This window comes from Mytilus edulis, chromosome 14, assembly GCF_963676685.1.
Source record: "Mytilus edulis chromosome 14, xbMytEdul2.2, whole genome shotgun sequence".
NCBI classification, from domain to species: Eukaryota; Metazoa; Mollusca; class Bivalvia; order Mytilida; family Mytilidae; genus Mytilus; species Mytilus edulis.
This window is the reverse complement of record NC_092357.1, coordinates 48,152,025-48,171,370: the sequence shown is the minus strand read 5'-3', so window position 1 is coordinate 48,171,370 and position 19,346 is coordinate 48,152,025. Positions and strand designations below refer to the sequence as shown.

The following is a 19,346-nucleotide window of genomic DNA, read 5'->3' as shown; positions in this document are numbered from 1 at the left end:
AAATAAAGGAAACATTCCGTTAAATTCTAATCACCTACATGACTTACAAGTATGTCTTTCACGCAGTCATCTATCATGTCTATTGAAAACAATTTGAAGAATAACATTTCTCTAATATCTACAAGCAAAAATATTGTTCCATGGTTCCAAAATATATAACCAGTATTGATCACATGTCATTAATAAACTCAATTAGCACTCGTCAAATCTATAACTGATGCAGGAAAATGTAACATATTAAGTCTATTGTGTAGCCTTTTGATGGCTGTTATTTTTGCCGTGGTTGTGTTAGTTTCTCAGACACCTGTGATCTTGGATTCTGTCTTTTGGTATCATCAAACTTTTTTTTTAAAGTCAAAAGTAATCACCAAAAACAAACTTCAATAAACAATCAATTACTTGATTTTCTTAGTAGATCATACCTTTAGATCGCTCCAGTTTACAAGTAAGTCATCAGCAAGAATGGCCACTTCATCCATTGGATCAGGTCGTGGTTCAATGTATTTTATTTCCTCCAAAGCAGAAGAGCTATCAGCTGCAACAGATTCTACATCGCCTGTAGATGTGGAAGAGTCAGCTGGTGACTGTACAGGCTGTTCACGACTCTTGGAATCGTCACTCGTGGAATCAATGTCAGATGACTGATGACCTTCCACGGCTTCAGCCTCCGACACTTGGTCATTTCCAGCGCCTGTCTTTCCTTCAAAGTCTGTATACAACTCGTTGGTTGTGTATTCACTAAAATTATCACTCGTGCTGGTCCTCGACTCATTATCATCACTAGATGCTTCATCAGGAAACCTAACTCTCTTTTTCAGCTGCCTCGTCTCCTTACTTGATGCCAGAATAGAGATGGGCATTTCCGTTGGCACAGGAGGTGGAGGTACTGCTTGACATGGCTGTAACTCCTCCCCCTCTTCTCGCCCAGCCCATCTCTGAACAAGGGACAATATCTTACTGTCTTTAAGCATATTTTTAGTATTAATTGGCAAGTCCTTCAAAATTGTTAATATCTGTAAAAGAAAATTAAAACTTGATTTAGTAAAATAAAATCAATATTTATGTAAAACCTAAAATAAGAAATTATCATAACTTTATAATTTTGATTGACTTGGACTGCTAACATCAAGTGAGAAATATAGCATGCATTTTCAGGACACAATTTTTCAGGACACAATTTTTAACTTTTTAAAGAACTTACTTGAACTTTGAGTTGCTGACATTCCTCAGTCTTATCTGCCATCCACGTCCACAGTAATTCTAATCCATGGTAATCCAGGAAGAGTCGTAAACAATTTCTGTCTGAACACTCCTACAATATCAAGTTTATTTTATTTATAGATATAGGAAGATGTGGTATGAGTACCAATGAGACAACTCTCCATCCAAACAACAATTGAGCTGCATCGGATAGAAACAGACCTTATGCAAGTTAATGTGAATATGTACATGTACAATACTCTAATCAGAGAATTCATTTACAAAATACAATGAAATAAAAGATGAAGTTTTTTCCGTTTTGTAGCATTCACTTAATAATTCATATGCAAACAGTCCCAGACTTTCCGTTAAATTTGTTTTCAAAATAGGTTAACAGATGCATTGATGTTGATTTGCATAAGGACGATTTCTATCTGATGCAGCTCAATTTATAAAAATAAATCATAATAGGTAAAGTTACAGCTTTCAACATGGAGCCTTGGCTCACACTAAACATCAAGCTATTAAGGGCTCCCAAAAAATTTTTTTTAACATGTTTACAGCTTCTCTCATTTTGAATATTTTTACCTCCAATTCAAAATCTGCATTGTAATTAATAATGTAAGAGTTCATCATTTTTAAAAATATTGTAAATTTAGTCTTTTCTACGCAAATCTGAAAAGTGTACCACAGTTTGTAAACCATGTATATAATTTTATAGAAGATATTCAAGACCCCTTTCCAGAAAACAAAGATTTTTTCTCTCCAGATTCCTGAATTACACTAATATAATGTCAGTTTATCAAACATTCCGTGCTGCAACACTTCTGATGACACTTTTACTGTCTATTCATTATTATTTGTGGGATACCAATTATCATGGATTCTAAACTATGAATTAAAATGTTCAATGTTCTTCGTGTTGTCAAGTAATGGTGGACAAATACCAAATAGGTGTATAGCATTCAAGATTTTTTTTTTTATCCAAATCTAATCAAACAAATTACCTGTATGATTTTAAGAATTTTGATTCTAAACTGTGTTTCCTCCGACCTGACCATCAGACGACAGAGGTTCAATACATCTGTCTTATTGTGTAAACCTTGCTCTGATAATGTGTCCAATTCTTCTTCAATCTACAACAGAAAAATGATAATCTTTTAATAACATCTTCTAATCAGTTTAACCCTTTAACCCCCAATCCCGCCTGTAGGCGTGATGGCGACAACCATTCTTTGATGGCCCGTATGACCCTCCATACTTTTTTTGAACTGCCCCAGCTGAACTGTCATGATAGCAGGGACTTCAACCAAGCAGTTCATGGTTCATCAACTCTTCTAAGATGTCTGTTCATGAAAATATGGCACTTTGAAAGCCGTTTAAGAGTTCAAAATTGGAAAAACATGAAAAGTAGCCAAAATCAGGTGGGGGTGGGCATCTTTTGATGGCCACTACGTAACTGGAAGTGACTGTTGGTAAAAACTATTATCCTATATGCATGCATAGGTGGTATAGGAACACAACGAGGTATAATATGGCCAATAGGAATCTAGTCTGTAAAATCTAGGTCACCGTTTTGTCAAAAATCCATAAAAACGAACATTTAGGCAGACCGGACTTGACAATAATAATTCCCAAGCAAGACACTGAAGTCCAATATAATCCCAGCTAGCATGAATGGACTACTGTAACTATAGGGTAATACTTGAATGACAAAAAAACACAGTTGTGTCAGTGTTCACCTCTCAAGGTCGTTTTGAAATCGGAAAATAGAAGGAAAATTACCATTTTTCACTGGGGGTGGGTTCAAACCCACGAGAAAATATTGAGTGAACAAAAAATTGTGAAAAATAAATTAAACAGCTGTCTCCATTGAAAATAAATCCTTTTCTTATGGTTTTTTTTGTATGCAACAGTAGTTTTCAGAGCTACAAAACATACTTTATATATCTTTTTTTTCAGTTTCTCTCTCTTTTTCTAATTCTATTATCATTTATCTGACAAAACAACAATTTCTTTTAGGTAACAAATATCCCCTAAGTTCTTAGATGGTTCCTAGTTATAAATAGATCTTACATCTTCCTCTTGAAACAGATCTTCTTTGTCCTCTTCTTGTTCTGCAGGCTTCTTCTTGGATTTTAATGGAGTGGATTTGTTGATGCCAATTGTTCCTCTACACTTCTCTGTTCCACAGAAACATTTTTGAGCCTCTTTACTGGAAATTTAAATAACAATTATTCATATAATGTTTTATAAGCTTGAATCTACCAAGAGTCAAAATGACTTTAACCAAGGTTCTGAGCCAGTGTCTATTTAAATAGACCGATACCAAATTTGATTCAAAAGACAAATTTCTGAAGGTTACAGAAAGTATTGACTAAGTGGCATTTTCAAATTTTAGACCAAAATAAAAAGGTTGATGCACATATCCTGGGAATTATTTCCATTAAGGAAGCTTGTTTTGTTTCTAGCATCTGTGAAACTGTGTAGCAAATGAGCTATTAATTATGTTATGAAATTCCTTGGACTGTTATCTAGTCCTAGGTAATAATAATCATGAATGTTTACTATCATAAGGCAACAACCTATTATTTCTTGATTACATTTTGTAAATGTTTTACTTAAGTATCACTCTATAAATCCAATGAGTAATAGATTATTAAATCTTCACCAAGTTGACATCCCTAATATAAACATATAATATGACAAAAGCAAAGTTGCAGGCTTTTTTGTTTACCTCCAAAAGGATTGTAGCTTTGCAACCAATGGGAATTTGACTGTGCAGTCTTACCATTAAGTTTCAAGCACTCAATATCATTGAAGAACCAACTTACCCATAAGTTTCAAACTGGTAATCAAAGGTCAGTTCTGTGTCTGCTGGTATCTCTTTCTTTGTGAAGAAACCTACACGCAATACTCCATTAACTGTCCACTGAAATGTACAAGTAAACAATTTGTAAGTAAACATATACATGAGATAAATGGTAAGAACAGGCCTAGGAAAGCTTTTTATAACATTGTATACATTAGATTTCTAGTCAGTTCTATTGAACATCTATTTTCTAATTTGGCAAGCATACAATTTTTATGGTATTTTGTCAAGGACTCTTTGAAAGTATGGAAGTCATTTGTAGGTTTACATATACTTATACAGTAATGTTGAACATTTGCAATGTATTATCATAATATCCTTTATGGAACTTTTTCCACATTTTTATAAGCAATGTACCAGCTGTTCACAGTTTATTCCAGTTTTCAAATCATTGTCTATTTTCCTTGTTATAAAACAAACAGTTTGAAATTATTTAAAGTACTTTAAAAAAAATATGCTATTATTTAATGTGAACCACAATTACATGATGCTGATGTAATTGAGAACAGTTATATCAATCATATGAGAATTACCACAAGTAAAAAGATCATTTTTATTGTTTATAATTGCAGTTTCTTATCTTCACATTTGCTGAAATGCTTCTTAACAATGTGAAAGAAATTCATGACAGATACAAGATAATGTTTAATTGGTAATATGGATATGAAAACACAGATATATGTTGAACAACAGAGGTCATCATATTAATATTGTTTACAATGTACCTAACATGTTCAAACTAATCCCTAAATGTTGCAAAATTATATACTGTAAGCCAAGTTATTTTCACAGATATTTTATTTCATGTTTATCCCATTCTAGACGATTACGCTGCGATTTTCAAATCAACTTAATGTTTTTTTATCAGAAAGATCCAAGTTTTTCCTAATTGTGATGATTTATATTTGCATTATTTTTCTACTAGAGAGACATATTTTATAACATTTATACCATTTGATTGAGCAAACTTAAGTTAGAGAAAATAAAATAAAATGAAGTCATATGTATGGACAGACCAAGGTAATGCTTAATGCCTCGGTGGGGGCAAAATAAACCTTTCTGTAAGAAAATATCAACAAGGAAATGATGCTGAATTGCCAATCTGCTCGTCAATTGACCTTTTAAGACACACTGCCCTAAATAAGAGTTGGTAATTTCCATCTTTTTTGAATGGACTGGGTTGAGACACTCTAACAAGTCTTCATGAACTTGCCTTCAGAGCTACCCATACTAACATTTAGCAGTAATTAAATGAAAACTTTGAAGACTTGTATCACTTTCTATGTTCTATAACCTAACGTTTACAATTGTTTCATATTTGTTAAACATGTTAAAGTTCATGTACTATGTTGTTTTTTTTGTTCTAATCTATTTCAACACTTGTTCAGAAATTATTGTTCTCTAGTAGTGAAACCTTCCCTACATTATGGAAGATATTCGTTTTGTTTTCTGTTCATTTCAAATAACCATTCCAACATTTCTAGTGCAGAAATGGTGAAATGATTCCTTCATTATATATATATATATATATATATATATATATATATATATATATATATATATATATATATATATATATATATATATATATATATATGATATTTGTTTTGTTTTTTGTTCAATTTCAAATAACCATTTCAACATTTTTAGTGTAGAAATGGTGAAATGCTTCCTTCATTATAATTTGATATTTGTTTGGTTTTTTATTCATTTCAAATAACCGTTCCAACATTTCTAGTACAGAAATGGTGAAACAGTTTCTCATGTTACATTAATGATTTTCAAATCTTTAACCATCCCAACATAGACTTTTGTACATAGTTCATATATACAGCCATGGTGGAATAGTTTTATATCAACATTACAAGTTAGATTTTTTTATGTGAAGTTTCTCATTGACTGTCCCAACACTACTTTTTTATACAAATGTTCAGCAGTGGTGAAACAGTGACAAAATGAGAACTACTTTTGATATGTGAAACTATTCCAACAATACTTTTGAAACATTTGTCTCAGTATTGGTGGAACATTTTCTTTTGGTTTTTAACAATTATTGCATTTTAATATACAGGTATTTATGCTTCAGTACAGAAACATTGAGGTCTTACCTAATAGAATTCAAAATGGAAAGACAAAATGTTAATTTTTATCTACAATTTAAATCGTTAATTCTTTTTCTTGATTCTTTCCCAATCTTTTAGTTTCTATCTTCACTCTTGAGAGATATAACACAAAGACAGGAGCCTGCGCTGAAAACAAGAGAGCTCTTGGACGACTGAAAACAAGACATCTATGACATAAGCAATCAGAAAAAGTTTACAATGTATATATTCAAGCAAAAGTGACACGTGAGAAGCAAGGAGGTAAAGGTGTTGTACTAACGTTTGTATAATCCGTCCTGAATTCCGAGTGACACAATCTTAACATTTGTTTCCGAGAAGATAAATAACATCAACTTTTCTCTTCAAACTTTTTGCTATTCAAAATCTTTTGAGTATAAAATGATGTGTTATCTAAATCTTTATATTTATTCTGCATCGGAACCTGGCTCGAGTGTACTCTTCTGTTACTATTGCTGGTTATTCTTGTTTCTATATTTTGTAGTGTGTAGTGTGAATCTCACTTTTTGGTGCTTCAGTATTTCCTTAAAATAAGTCGGTATGTCCTTTGACTTATAAATGAATTTGTAATCATCCTTGTTTTTTCTACAACATCCATATCGGTTGGTATTATGAATGTATTTTCCCTCAGAAGCTACGCAACAAGACAATATCTATCTATTCTTACCAAATCTGCTGTGAGTTTGATTAAGTTCTTCTTTGCTGAAACCTACATTTTCTTCACGAAATACAATTGTCTTGTTTTTCACATTCAGTGCTCTTAAAAGAACTTGAATTCTCCATTCCACAGCAGGGTCTTTATATATCCTTCGTTCCATAATGTGGTCTTCAAATATCCTTCATGTCAAGCATTCATTCAATATGTGTGTGTGTGTGTATGATCGTTCATTTTTTTAAAGGGAAACTCATGTGCCAAGTCAGGAATTTGATAGAAATTTATCTACTTTCTTCTAGGAAGATGAAAACAAATTCTACATATTGTTTTTTTCTGATTCATTGGGTTGCTGTCTAAATGAAATATAATTCCATGTCTATATATTCATGATTTTGAAAGCTCATGTTTTTCCAATTTGCAAATTTTTCAACTGTTGGAAGATAAACATAGTATGAAAGAAATCATATCCAATCTGTCGCATTATCTGAATTGTTTTATGTTTTTACTTGCACAAGTTCCTTGATACAAACTGTAAATAACTTCAGATCACTTTTTGTTTTTTAACATTCGATTAAATTATAAGTGGAAAACCTCTGAAAGTGTTTTTGTCCAATATATTTTAACAGGTCTGCATCTCCAATGAACATCAACTTTCTGTTTCTCTCTTTTTATCCTTTTTTTGTTTGTTAATTTGTTTTGTGTTTGTTATGTAATATTTTTGTATTGTAGTTTACCATTTCTTGGCCTTTCGTCTATATAGATACTATTTTCTGCCACTCCAAAGTGCACTGTGAAATTCCTTTCATGGGTAAATAAAACAGGAAGTCTTCATTAAAAATGTGTTCCAAAAGTTTTCTTCATGTTTTAGTGTGTGTGTGAACAAGTGATGATATCGCTATTTGTTGAATTATTCGGTTGCTGATTAATACTAAAGAGTCATCCTAATTCAAGACCGATATAATCTTGTGAAATATATTCCTTCTATCCCCACAAATATATTTCATTTGGAGACGGAAAAGACAGCGGTGTCTTTCAATAGAAACTTATATTTTACTAATTACTTTATAATGTGTCCTGCATACAATCTTGCAGTAGAAATTAAGCAGGTTAATGTCCTATAAAGAACATCAAGTTATCTTTCTTTTCTTTTTTTAAATTTAATAATAGAAAATCTGAGTTACTCCTTAGGCTTTCATTTTTTTATAACTTGTTCAAATGATTACCGGTGGTGCACGATATTTTTCATTGATTGTAAAAACCATCATAGAATTAAATTTCTGATCTTTGATCATTTGATTAATTCACTAAAATTATGTAATGTTCGAACCAATATGGAAAAGAGGAAAAATTTCCAACCATAAATATATATATTTTCTTGCTATGGGTCAGGTGTATATCAATTTAGAAGGGAGCTATCAAATTCTGCCCACTGCTGGATCAAAAACTGACTTTATAATTCAGATAAAATATACCATATAGACAATGATAATGTAACCTTAGTGTCTGATTAAAAAAAAGCCAAGGTGATTATTAAATTTGGAACCACATCTGACCAGTTGCCAAAAAATATCTACATATGTTATGTCGGAAATTTTTCTCTGATCTATAAAGATTCTTCAATGAAGTGAGCTGTTCTCAAAACTGTGTGATTTCCACCTGCAGACTAATACTTTTGGTGGCTGCATATATTTTACGGATAATTTGCTCATTGTTGAAGAATACCTAATGCCTTGAAAACGCTTTTTTTGTTAAGTTAACATTAACAAATTTCAGATTTAAGTTGGTATACAAGAAAATGTATCATAATAATTCCATCAGTTTGTACTTGTTCTACATTTGCCTCAGCTAAAATAACTTTTTTCAAGCAATATTACTAGCATTAAAATGGTTTGTTCCTTTCTGTTTTTTTCTTTTTAGTGTTAAATCTAGGTAGTTTTCAGTTACAGTAATAGCAGTAGTTGGTGTTTTGAACAATGCAGAGGTCATTTTTAATTCATGCATCGTTGAAAAATTGAAGTTAAAGCAACTGTTTTTCTTCAAAGCATGACGAATATGATCAAAGCTAAACCAATAGATATGTACCATTCAGGGTCTTGATAGACAAGAAAAGAGAAATCCATCAGAAGGTCATCACCTTAGCTACAAAGGTTGTCACCCATATCTAGGTCGCTGTGGAAAGTAAAACCATCAAAACATTATTAATAGGACATCAAAGCCGTGTTGTTTTACATTTGTTTGACTGCATGTACGATTTGCTTTTCCCACAACTTTTTGCATCGTGAATGAGGTTTACAGATTATATCATAGACCTGGTCTAATCTCAAGTCAGGATCTTGTATTGATTCATTTTTTTTTTCTTTGAGGAAATTTTTTATTTCTCGATTAAAAAGTTTTAAAACTATTCTTGACCAAGGGCGATATAGAGTTTGATATATTTTGTTGTCTATTGTTGAAGAACATATATCAGTAAATTGACAACTTGATGTCTTTCGGTTGTTTTGTTACTGTTTCATTGACATAAACCTCACATTATATACGATGATGTTCATATACTCATTCTATCATTTTCACGTATATATTTGAATTTGTAGTGTCTCTCTCTCTCTCGTCAATTTGATAGAAAAGGGAAAAGAAATCAGATCAAATTACATTAAAAAATATTCACAATGATAACTCATTTTCTTGCAAATGGTCAATTCTATTTAATTTTATCAATAAGCACACGTTTTTCAAATCATTGACTTTGAAACCAAAAATACTCCAATAAACTACAGAAAAGGTCGACTGAATAATTTTAAATGATTTTCTTTTGTTCATCTCTTAATATAATTTTAATTGAAATGACCATTTCCATTGAAAATAAGTTATAATGGTGAATGATTTTCTTTTGTTCATCTCTTAATATAATTCTAATTGAAATGACCAGTTGCATTGAAAGTGAAAATTGTTAAAATGATAGTCCTCATACTGAATCACTCTAAGCATATACAATTTCTGAAAGCATAAAAAAGCAAGCTAGAAATAACAAAGCTCATATATATCTTAGCATCCTATCCATCAATATAACACATTTGTGATCAAAGTGCCCCCTCAAAATAATAATCAAATATCTTAAAATAAAACATTCAAATTTTTACATTCAATTTTGATTATTTGGATAAGAAGCTAAAGCAGTGAAAAATAGCATAAATTAGTATTTCTTGTTTTATACAAGTAAGTATTATGATTTCAGTATTCTAAATTGTGTAGAAAAATTCATGGTTTTGTTTTACTTTGCTATAATATATATTTCGCGTGCATCTCGATACAGTTTATGACGGTGTACTTCGATACGACACGAGTTTATGTACAAAGTTGCGCAATCGGTTAATCATACTAAGTGTCTGGTTCAAAATGCAACTGCATCATTTGTATCTGTATGACATAAAAAATATCATTTCATTGTAAACACATTGACTTTCTGTTTACAGAAAAGTAACACTCAATACATGACGCGCATTCAGTTCTGTTATTTTGAGCTGGTTAAAACCATAATCTTACATTTTAATGTTTAATTATGAAATCCCACATATAGAAGCACCTATAAAATCAGCATAATTTATTACACCATGAATACTCATGATTCCACATTATATTTACACTGTACTTAAATGTACCATTGAAAGTTTAGATATAGTACTCTATGGCATAAGCTTGAATGAAAATCTACTGTATGTTATATTTTGGATGACCGATGTTCTATTTAATAACATTAAAAAGACATGTCAATTACTTGAAAACATAACTGCCATGGTAGCTGGTGGTCAAAGAGCGCTGATTCGCAGTCAAATAATGAAATTATCAACAGTATTTTTTGAATTTAGTGTATTTATCATAAAATAAGTTATGTTCGATTTCTTGTTAACAGTATAAAAACAGTATTTTCCTTGAGTAAGAAATGTTTTAGGGCTGTTCCAGAAAATACTATGTCCCCCCCAGGGAAGGCAATTTTTTTAAATATTATGTGGGTGGTTGTATTTGAAATACCAAAATGCAAAGGGAGTGCTGTTCTAATTAAATTTTATTTCTGTGGGTGGTGGGGGTTAAAAAAAAGTGCCGTCCCTGGGGGGGGACATAGTATTTTCTGGAACAGCCCTTACAGGTTAATTTGAGTCAATATAACAGTTACAACTAAAACAAAATCAAATGTTTTCCTGTTTTCTAACATCTTGTTAGTATTGAATTTTGTATAAAGTTTCACAGTCAAGTATTCAAATCAATATAGCATAGATAAAACAAATTACTGTCATGACTGCAAATTCAGATATCAATGCATGTATGTATTAAATGCAATTCTTGCAAGAAAATTGGGTAACATCTTAAGATTATCTCCCTTTTTTATAACAATTTCACACAATTTCTAATTGCAAAGATCTACAAGACTTGTTTTACAATGGATTGGTTACAGTATATCATACGAGAGCACATGAGTTCATAGGAGGGGTTGGGTTGTTTTGTTGCTTAATTTCTGCATTTTTTCTTGTGATATATTTTTTGAATTGTAATGCAATGATTGTTACTTTGTGAGCAGAACTGCTTACTTTTCAAAAACCCATTATTAAGTTCATTGTACATGTAGCTCAATCTTTAGTTTTCTGTGGAGTCTTCTGTTGACAACTTTTGCCTCTTTTCTTTGTGTCATTGTTTCTTGGACTTTTTTTGTATCATGTTCTTGATTGATGCTTTTTATCTTTTTATTTCATTTATTCATGTGGGTACCAATTTTCGTGGATTAAGGAAAACTGACATGTAAGAAGATATTTTATTTTGATGGTTTTTCCCAAGTCAGCTATAGAAAATTTGTTCTTCTTTAATAATTTAATTTTACGAAAAATGGTATCTAAAGAATAATAATGAATCCACAGCAGACATATACTGTTAGCCCAATCATAATGATTATCAGTTTATAGATTCAATATGACCTTGAAGGGTTAACTATTTTCAAAACGAAATTTTAACTTGACATAATATAATCTCTAGCAGAAAAAGATAGAGTTCTGGGAGATCTTTCATATTTGAAATTATAAACTTAGCGGTAAATTGTCACTAGTGAAGCTATCAAATATTTGCTTTTTGAGGTTAAAACTTCCTCTGAGATACCATATTCACCATTAATTGATACTTTTAATATTGCAAGGAGTTTACAAAGTCAAATATGATGATCTACATCAATCAATAATAAAACAGTTTCAACCACAACAAAAGTACAATTCATTTTTTTTCTTCCAATTTCGGTTTCAATCAAATCTCACTGTGTAAAGATTTCTGGTACATTTTGTAGTTATTTAAATTACCCATTAAGCAATGTTGAGAGATATTCCATAAACATCATTATGCCAAAATCAAAATCTTAAAAGAAAAATGCCTTCATTTAAAATTTTCATCAATTACAACATCTTAAAATGATTCTTAGTATCAGGGCTGTTCAATAAAAACATACATGAAACCCAGGGAAGCAACTTAAATATGCCACTATGGGTGGGTGTGAAATACTATGTTTAATGGGGTTTAAACGTATGCAGGACTCTAAAATTGCCTCTATGGGTGGTCAATGTGTTTTGAAAGTGCCTTCCCTGGGTACCATGTATGTTTTAATGGAACAGCCCTCACTATTAACCAATAATTTCAATGAAAATCATTAAATTTTGAATTCTCTATTACTTTTTAACAATATGTGCTTTTATGGAATACCTCTAGTTATACACATGACCCCGAAAAAAACCCATAAAACTGTCCAAAAAAAATACTAACCTTTTGTGTTTCACAGTTAGGGTCACAACTGTGGTTAATGAAGCGTGACACATTTCCCTTGTATGATGCATCAATGACCTCATCTGCGTTCAGTGCCATGAAGTAGAAATGACTTTCCCCAGACTTGGCATACTGCTTGGTTCTCGATTTGAATGTTTTGTAGTCCAGAACCTCACCAACATATTCCATAACAAAATCTCCACTATAAAATATTTAGACAGATGTTATCGTATTCTTTTGTGACTGATCATTATTACAATTGTTCAAAGGAAGCTTAACATATCTCAAGAGCATATACACTAGCAAATACTGCTGCCTTCTATCTTTTCCTTTTAATCAACAGTAAAATAGTGCACAGCACGTTAGAAGGTTACTGATAATAATGTAAAATTGCATAAAAAATCTACACCCCTATCTCAAATTTCTACTGCATTTGGAGAAGTAGTTAGTATTTCTATATCAAGCTTTATTTGTGTGCAAATCAATAGTCCCAGTCTGTTCTTCCTTTACTTCTAACCATTTACAAATCTTAAATTTACATTTTCAAATTGCTCTCTCTTAAGGGCATCTCTATCTTAGCGCTTAATTGTAACAGTACTTACTGTGGTAATTCTGCATTTGTCTTCAATCCAAAGCCTTTCCAATCCGTTCTGAAAGCATCTACATCAGCAAATTGTCTCTGAAGAAAAATAAAAAAATACTCGTAAAAATCAAGTCACTGTATTTCGACTTAAAATTTGCAATTTCAGAAAATATAGGCACTGACTGTCACATTCTTGGCCCATATTTTTCTACATTGTGCTTAATACTTTGTTTTTATGGTTAAAAGTAATGTTTAATATATGAACTTGATATTCTCTAATCCTCTTTTCTGACATATGTATAATAATGAAATTATGTCTAAAATATCAATATTTGTAGTATTAAAACCAATAATAATCTAAAATTGAAGAGAAAGTTTATAATAGAAACCACATATATGTTCACACTTTTTTCTTCTTCAAATGCTTAATTCTATTTTAATTTGTATTTTAAAAAGCTGTACAAAAATTGCAAGTTTTGTAAATTGTTGAATGGAAACAGCTTGATTGATTTTATTTTAAAATTTCATAGCTTTCAGCTTTTTTAAAAGCTAATAATTGCAATCAAAATGGAATTATCACACAAGAAATCAGGTCAACACACAAATGATTCCTGCTGTAACAACTACTACTGGGATGAATTCGTTTGTAATCACTTCCTATATATTTATCTGAATTACATTTAGGACTGTTCCATTAATATGAATGAGGGAGGGTAGGGATTAGTTTTACTCTATGAAACCATATGCAGATATCCCCCATATGGATATATGAGCTATAACCCATAAAAAATATAACATCCTTTCCTACCCTACATAAAAATTATTACTGGTATAGTCCTTAACATGCTTAATATTGGTAAGTTTTTTTCAGCATGAATATAAAAGCTCACCTTCTGGAACCTCTTGTTGGTACAAAATTCGCCACACTGACATCTGCTGCCACTATAAAATAAAAATATAAACATTAATATTTAGATTAAACTATACTTAAGGTATTTAAAATATACATGAAATCTTTTTTCATTCTAATATTTTATGTGTAGCAATAAAATATGAATGAATAAATAATTATACTACCTCTGGTGAATATTTGTTAGAATTTTTGTAATGACATTTTCTCAGGCTAGGCTGTCTGAGTATATCTCCATGCCAACCAAGCAGATCAGTTGTATTGATAGTGGCATGAAAATGCAGATATTGTTTTATTGAAAATTACTATCATAAAACAACACTGAATGTAATAAAAATTGTTTTTACTTTTTAACATTTGGATGTTTTATTATAAATAAGCAGACTTATTTCATCATGCATAATCTAACATATTCCAATGGTCCTTTAATAATTGCAGTTTTAAAATTTATTTGTTTTGTGTTGTACACATAACCATGCTGTTGCCATTTTGTTATTGATTTTTGTGTTCTTTGTCAATATTTTTTTCTTATGTTTCGTCTAGCTCTTAAGGGAAAGGTGGTACCTAACACTACAGGGAGGTTACTCTGTAAAGTCAGCTAAATGTTTTAATTAAGTTGTGTTGTAAAGGGAATATTAAGCTTCTCAATGATCAAAATTGGTGTTTGTCAAACTGCTATATAACCAGTGTATTTTTTCTGACAAAACGGTTGGTCAAAATTTTTGATTTTATTTATATTTTTGTTGAAGGGTCAAAGTAAATACATTGTCAAAATTTTATGAAAATTAAACGAGCCTAATTTATTTTAGTGAAAGTGTTGGGTACCACCTTAATAATTGCAGTTTTAAAATTCATTTGTTTTGTTTTGTACACATAACCATGCTGTTGCCATTTTGTTATTGATTTTTGTGTTCTTTGTCATTAATTTTTTCTTATGTTTCGTCTCGCTCTTAATTTGCATTGGTTTTTTTTTTGTCTATCTTCGAGTGACTTTTCTGTTTTGCACTAGGTTCGTTTTTTGCTACTTTTCATGCATCTTCTTTTTTCATATTGTCAAACGTCTTTCAACTTATTTTACAAATTAAGAGTTGTTTTGCCTTGCAATTTTCCCATCGATATTAGTTTAGCAACCAACAATATTCAATCTTATTTGGCAACATAAATGATCTTCTTCATGTACCAATACATGCTTTTCTGTTATCTTTCTCTGACAGAAGGATTCTCTTTGATCACACATCAACTGTATGACATCTTTTTCCAGCCAGAAAGAGCTCATCTGCTTTTCTACACTATCAAGGCTCATTTGGGACAGAGATGCATTTCAACAACTATGTCTGTCTATAGATAATTTGTCTCCAAGATAAAATAATTACTTCAACAGTTTTCAATAAAATGAAACTAGATATAGGAAGATGTGGTGTGAGTGCCAATGAGACAACTCTCCATACAAATAACAATTTAAAAAGTAAACCATTATAGGTTAAAGTACGGCCTAGTTTGAATTCTGACTGAATTATTTCAAGAATATAATTGCTAAAAAATGTTACATTTATAAGGTGAATTTCAAATTTACATACATGTATGATCATGATGATGTTAAATAAAATATGAATACTATAGGCTGGTATTGTTTTATATTGGAGTTCAAAAGTTCTCTTTTCTTCATTTGTATTTTTTTACTCTATATCATGTATATGTTGACTTCTTGACCCTGGTCATTTTTTTTTCATTCTCTACAGTGAATCAAAACTTGAGTGCCAATTACTACCTACTGGTCAGTTTTCTTCAGGTTCTTCAACTCTTCATTTTATCACTATTTTTTGTATCATTTTGTCTCACACACATAACACTTGTATTCTGTATTCTTCCGAAGGGTAATTCATGGTTTAAGTTTACATTTTATAAAATAATGTTAACACTTTCAGTTATTAAATTGCATGCAACTTCTTCGTATAAAACTGTAATTTAAGATTTTAAATTCATGATATCTTAGTCTGCATCCTTTTTACTCTGCGGAACTCTCTTGTTTTTTTTGTTTTTGTTTTTTTTTTTAGAACAGAATAGAATATTTTTATTTCCCAAATTACAGGGCCCATAAAGGGCATAAAATCAGATACGTTTGATTTACATAATTGGTAACAACAAAAATAATAGTTTTTTTTTTTAACATTCAAAAATTCTTTATTGCACTCTTTGCTGTTTTAACAAATTACTTAATGTACAGCATTACAAGTATCCCTGTTACATACAATTATAACTGATATCCAGGGAGAATATACAGTAAAACTTATCTTATTTTATACATAGCCATTTAATACATTTCTATTTTCTATCATTACTTTATAAATAAACATAATATCATATAAAATCTTATCGAAGTACTTAAAGATGTTACAGACAGATGCGGAACTCTCTAGTTCTCTATTGTGTCACAAAGTCAAAAACTAAATCGGTAATGTTGTGTATTATGTGGCATATAAACTCATCATAGATACCAGGATGTCATTGTAATTAGCATCTCTTCTTATCAAAAAATCAAAAATCAATTTAATATGTCACTTCGCTGATTTCTGTTTTATAGAAGAACTCGTCAGATATTTAAAATCAGATTTAAATTTGTTTATTTTTAATTTAAGAAATAAATCAACGGCTGCTGTACAATAAAATTGAAAACAAATATCCAATTTCTTATTATTTTCATTCTACTACGGACATGTTCAACAACTACTTAAAAGGAAAAGTTGTAAGGTCTTTGTTTCTATTATACATTGGTAAATCAAAGCGATTTGATTTTACAACGGACAACACAACTCCATGACTGTTTGTGTATAACTCACAATTGCAGTCTATTTATATATAGTAATCAATTTAACCACAACTGTTTCACAGCAAATAAAGATGTATGAAGTAATTATTTTTGATTGCACAATAAATTGCCTCTTGTAACACCTACCTTCAGAAGTACTACCAAGAAGTTAACTTATAACAAAAATTCAGAAGATGAATATTTCAAATGCAACACATAGATGAACAGTTTTTTAAAGCAGGTTTTCTGTTTTGAAGAAGGAAAAATGAAGGAAGGAAGTAAAATCTCATTGACTGATTATGCTTGCAATATTATATCTTTTCCTACATAATCAAAGGCTGAAGTTAAATATTTTTCTCATAAATTAAATAGTCAGTTGGATTTTCTCCCAGTGTTGAAAATCCATTGGTGACCTTTAGCTCTTTTCTGCTCTGTTTTCGGGTTGTTGTCTCTTTTGACATATTCCCTTGTTTCATTTCAATTTATTTGATCATATATATACTCTCCATCTCAATTATTCATGATTTTTGTGATGTATTAAGACAAACTCTTAAACATCAAATTTTGAATTAGCATCAAATTTTGTCCTTACAAATCAACCAATCAAATTCAGTGTCTCTCGGTTTTTTTAGTTTGTTTTTTTAATCATAAGGAAAATTGTGACCAGTCAAATGACAAGTGTTATATTTTTGTGTACATGTTTGACGATTTTAAATGTTAAGTGGAAGATTTTTTAGTCTGGAAATTTCTTCAATGTTTTTTTTTTAAATGAGTGATTTTGTGTCATAAAATGTAAACCATATCATTTGTTTCCATCACAACTGTATGTTGTGAGACCAAGTTTAAAGTTTTAGCTTTTTGGTTTCAGACACGTATATGATGGTTAGCAATATCCTTTGTTATATCTGCAATTGTCTTCAGAATGGAATAATTCTGACTTTTAACCATTTTTTTCAAGGTATATACAGGATAAAACTAATATTTGAGTTACATGTATATACTTTTAAATGATTTTACCATCTTGCAATTGATTTGTCTTCACCTCTCTTCTTTCTTTTTTATGAATGTAATCATTACTTGGATTTGAGAAATAACAACTGACCTTCTAACGCAATACATCAACTGCAGTCTGCACACATATTCTTTTGTGGTGTAAAAATTTCAAGGAAATGGGATATTCAGAAATGGTGGACAAACATTGTAAAATATGCAATGCGATCTGATCTCTCAAGATTGTAGAAGCTTTAATAAAGTTCTTGCTTCAGTGCAAGATAAAGCTTTCATATATATCATAGTAAGTATGCATGAAATTTTCGCTACATTGAAGACCCATTGGTGGTCTTCGGCTGTTGTCTGCTATATGGTCAGGTTGTTGTCTCTTTGACACATTCCCCATTTCCTTTCTCAATTTTATGAAATATTTGCCGCTGAGCATTATTTCTTTTTAAATCAGGTAAATTATTGCAGTACCATTGAAGTTATCCATCTGAATGAAAATGTGTCGTAGATGGATATATGTTTAGCAATGGACTGTTATCTCAGTGAGCTATTACTTTAAATCTTCAAATTGATGTGTTAAGTTGCTTATATTCACATCAATTGGACTTTGGTGGATAGTTGTCTCATTGGCCATCATACCACATCTCCTCATAATATTTTGAAACATTGTAAAAGGTTGCAAAAATTTATATCCATTTTAAAATTATGCCCTAACAGTTTGGTAGACTGGGTACCCATTAAATATCCTCTTTACATCCACCAATCCATCTTTCCAAAGTTTTCCAAACAAGCAGTACTTTTTTAGTTAAATTTTGTATTTGCTACTGTGTTTGTTAAGTTTTTTCCTTTGTCCACCGAAATTCCTAGACTTATATAATAGTTTAAAATATAATACACTACATACCATTCTATATACAACATACGATTGAGGCAATCTTCTCCACAGGCATCAACATTACATTTCTTCTCTTCGTCAGTGATTGTACAATCACATAACATTCTCTTCATCTTTTTACTCTTCTTTCTATCAAAGTGAAAATAAGAAACAAGATTTAACACAAGTATACACACGACAGCTTCTTACATAGCGTGAAAATATTCCATGTGGTAGTGAATTGTTACTGACAAAAATTATGCTATTGTTTTTTGTGTGTTAAATTTTCGTTATACTGCAAAGCGAAGTCAATATCTATATCCTTTGTAGATCTTTAAAGGATATAAATGCATTTTACCGTCAGAAAATCAGTCGGAAATATTATTAACGCCTTCCTTCTTTTACTCAAAATTTTGCAATGAAGATAAAATCAATTTAAGTACAAATGTGAAAAAATAAAACTTCAAAATTAAAACTACTATTTCTTACGGGAACATGTACACGTACATGTATCAATGCATTTTTGTTTACATTATT

General features: G+C 30.7%; 1 protein-coding gene across 5 annotated transcripts in view; it reads right to left on the bottom strand.

The window, feature by feature from the left end:
• The window catches only part of LOC139503027 (uncharacterized), a 57,818-nt gene that overhangs the window by 15,278 nt on the left and 23,194 nt on the right, over positions 1-19,346 (bottom strand). For 2 of the 5 annotated variants that reach the window (XM_071292690.1, XM_071292692.1), the window contains exons 5-13: positions 18,840-18,959; positions 14,111-14,162; positions 13,240-13,316; positions 12,638-12,839; positions 4,035-4,132; positions 3,277-3,415; positions 2,208-2,336; positions 1,202-1,312; positions 423-1,013 (exon numbers count right to left, since the gene is read on the bottom strand). In XM_071292690.1, the coding sequence (XP_071148791.1) occupies positions 423-1,013; positions 1,202-1,312; positions 2,208-2,336; positions 3,277-3,415; positions 4,035-4,132; positions 12,638-12,839; positions 13,240-13,316; positions 14,111-14,162; positions 18,840-18,959 (1,519 nt within the window). Of the gene's footprint in view, positions 1-422; positions 1,014-1,201; positions 1,313-2,207; positions 2,337-3,276; positions 3,416-4,034; positions 4,133-6,180; positions 6,348-7,581; positions 7,647-8,929; positions 9,017-12,637; positions 12,840-13,239; positions 13,317-14,110; positions 14,163-18,839; positions 18,960-19,346 lie in introns of those variants that run through there. The other 3 variants (XR_011659005.1, XR_011659006.1, XR_011659007.1) reach the window with 3 other exon arrangements.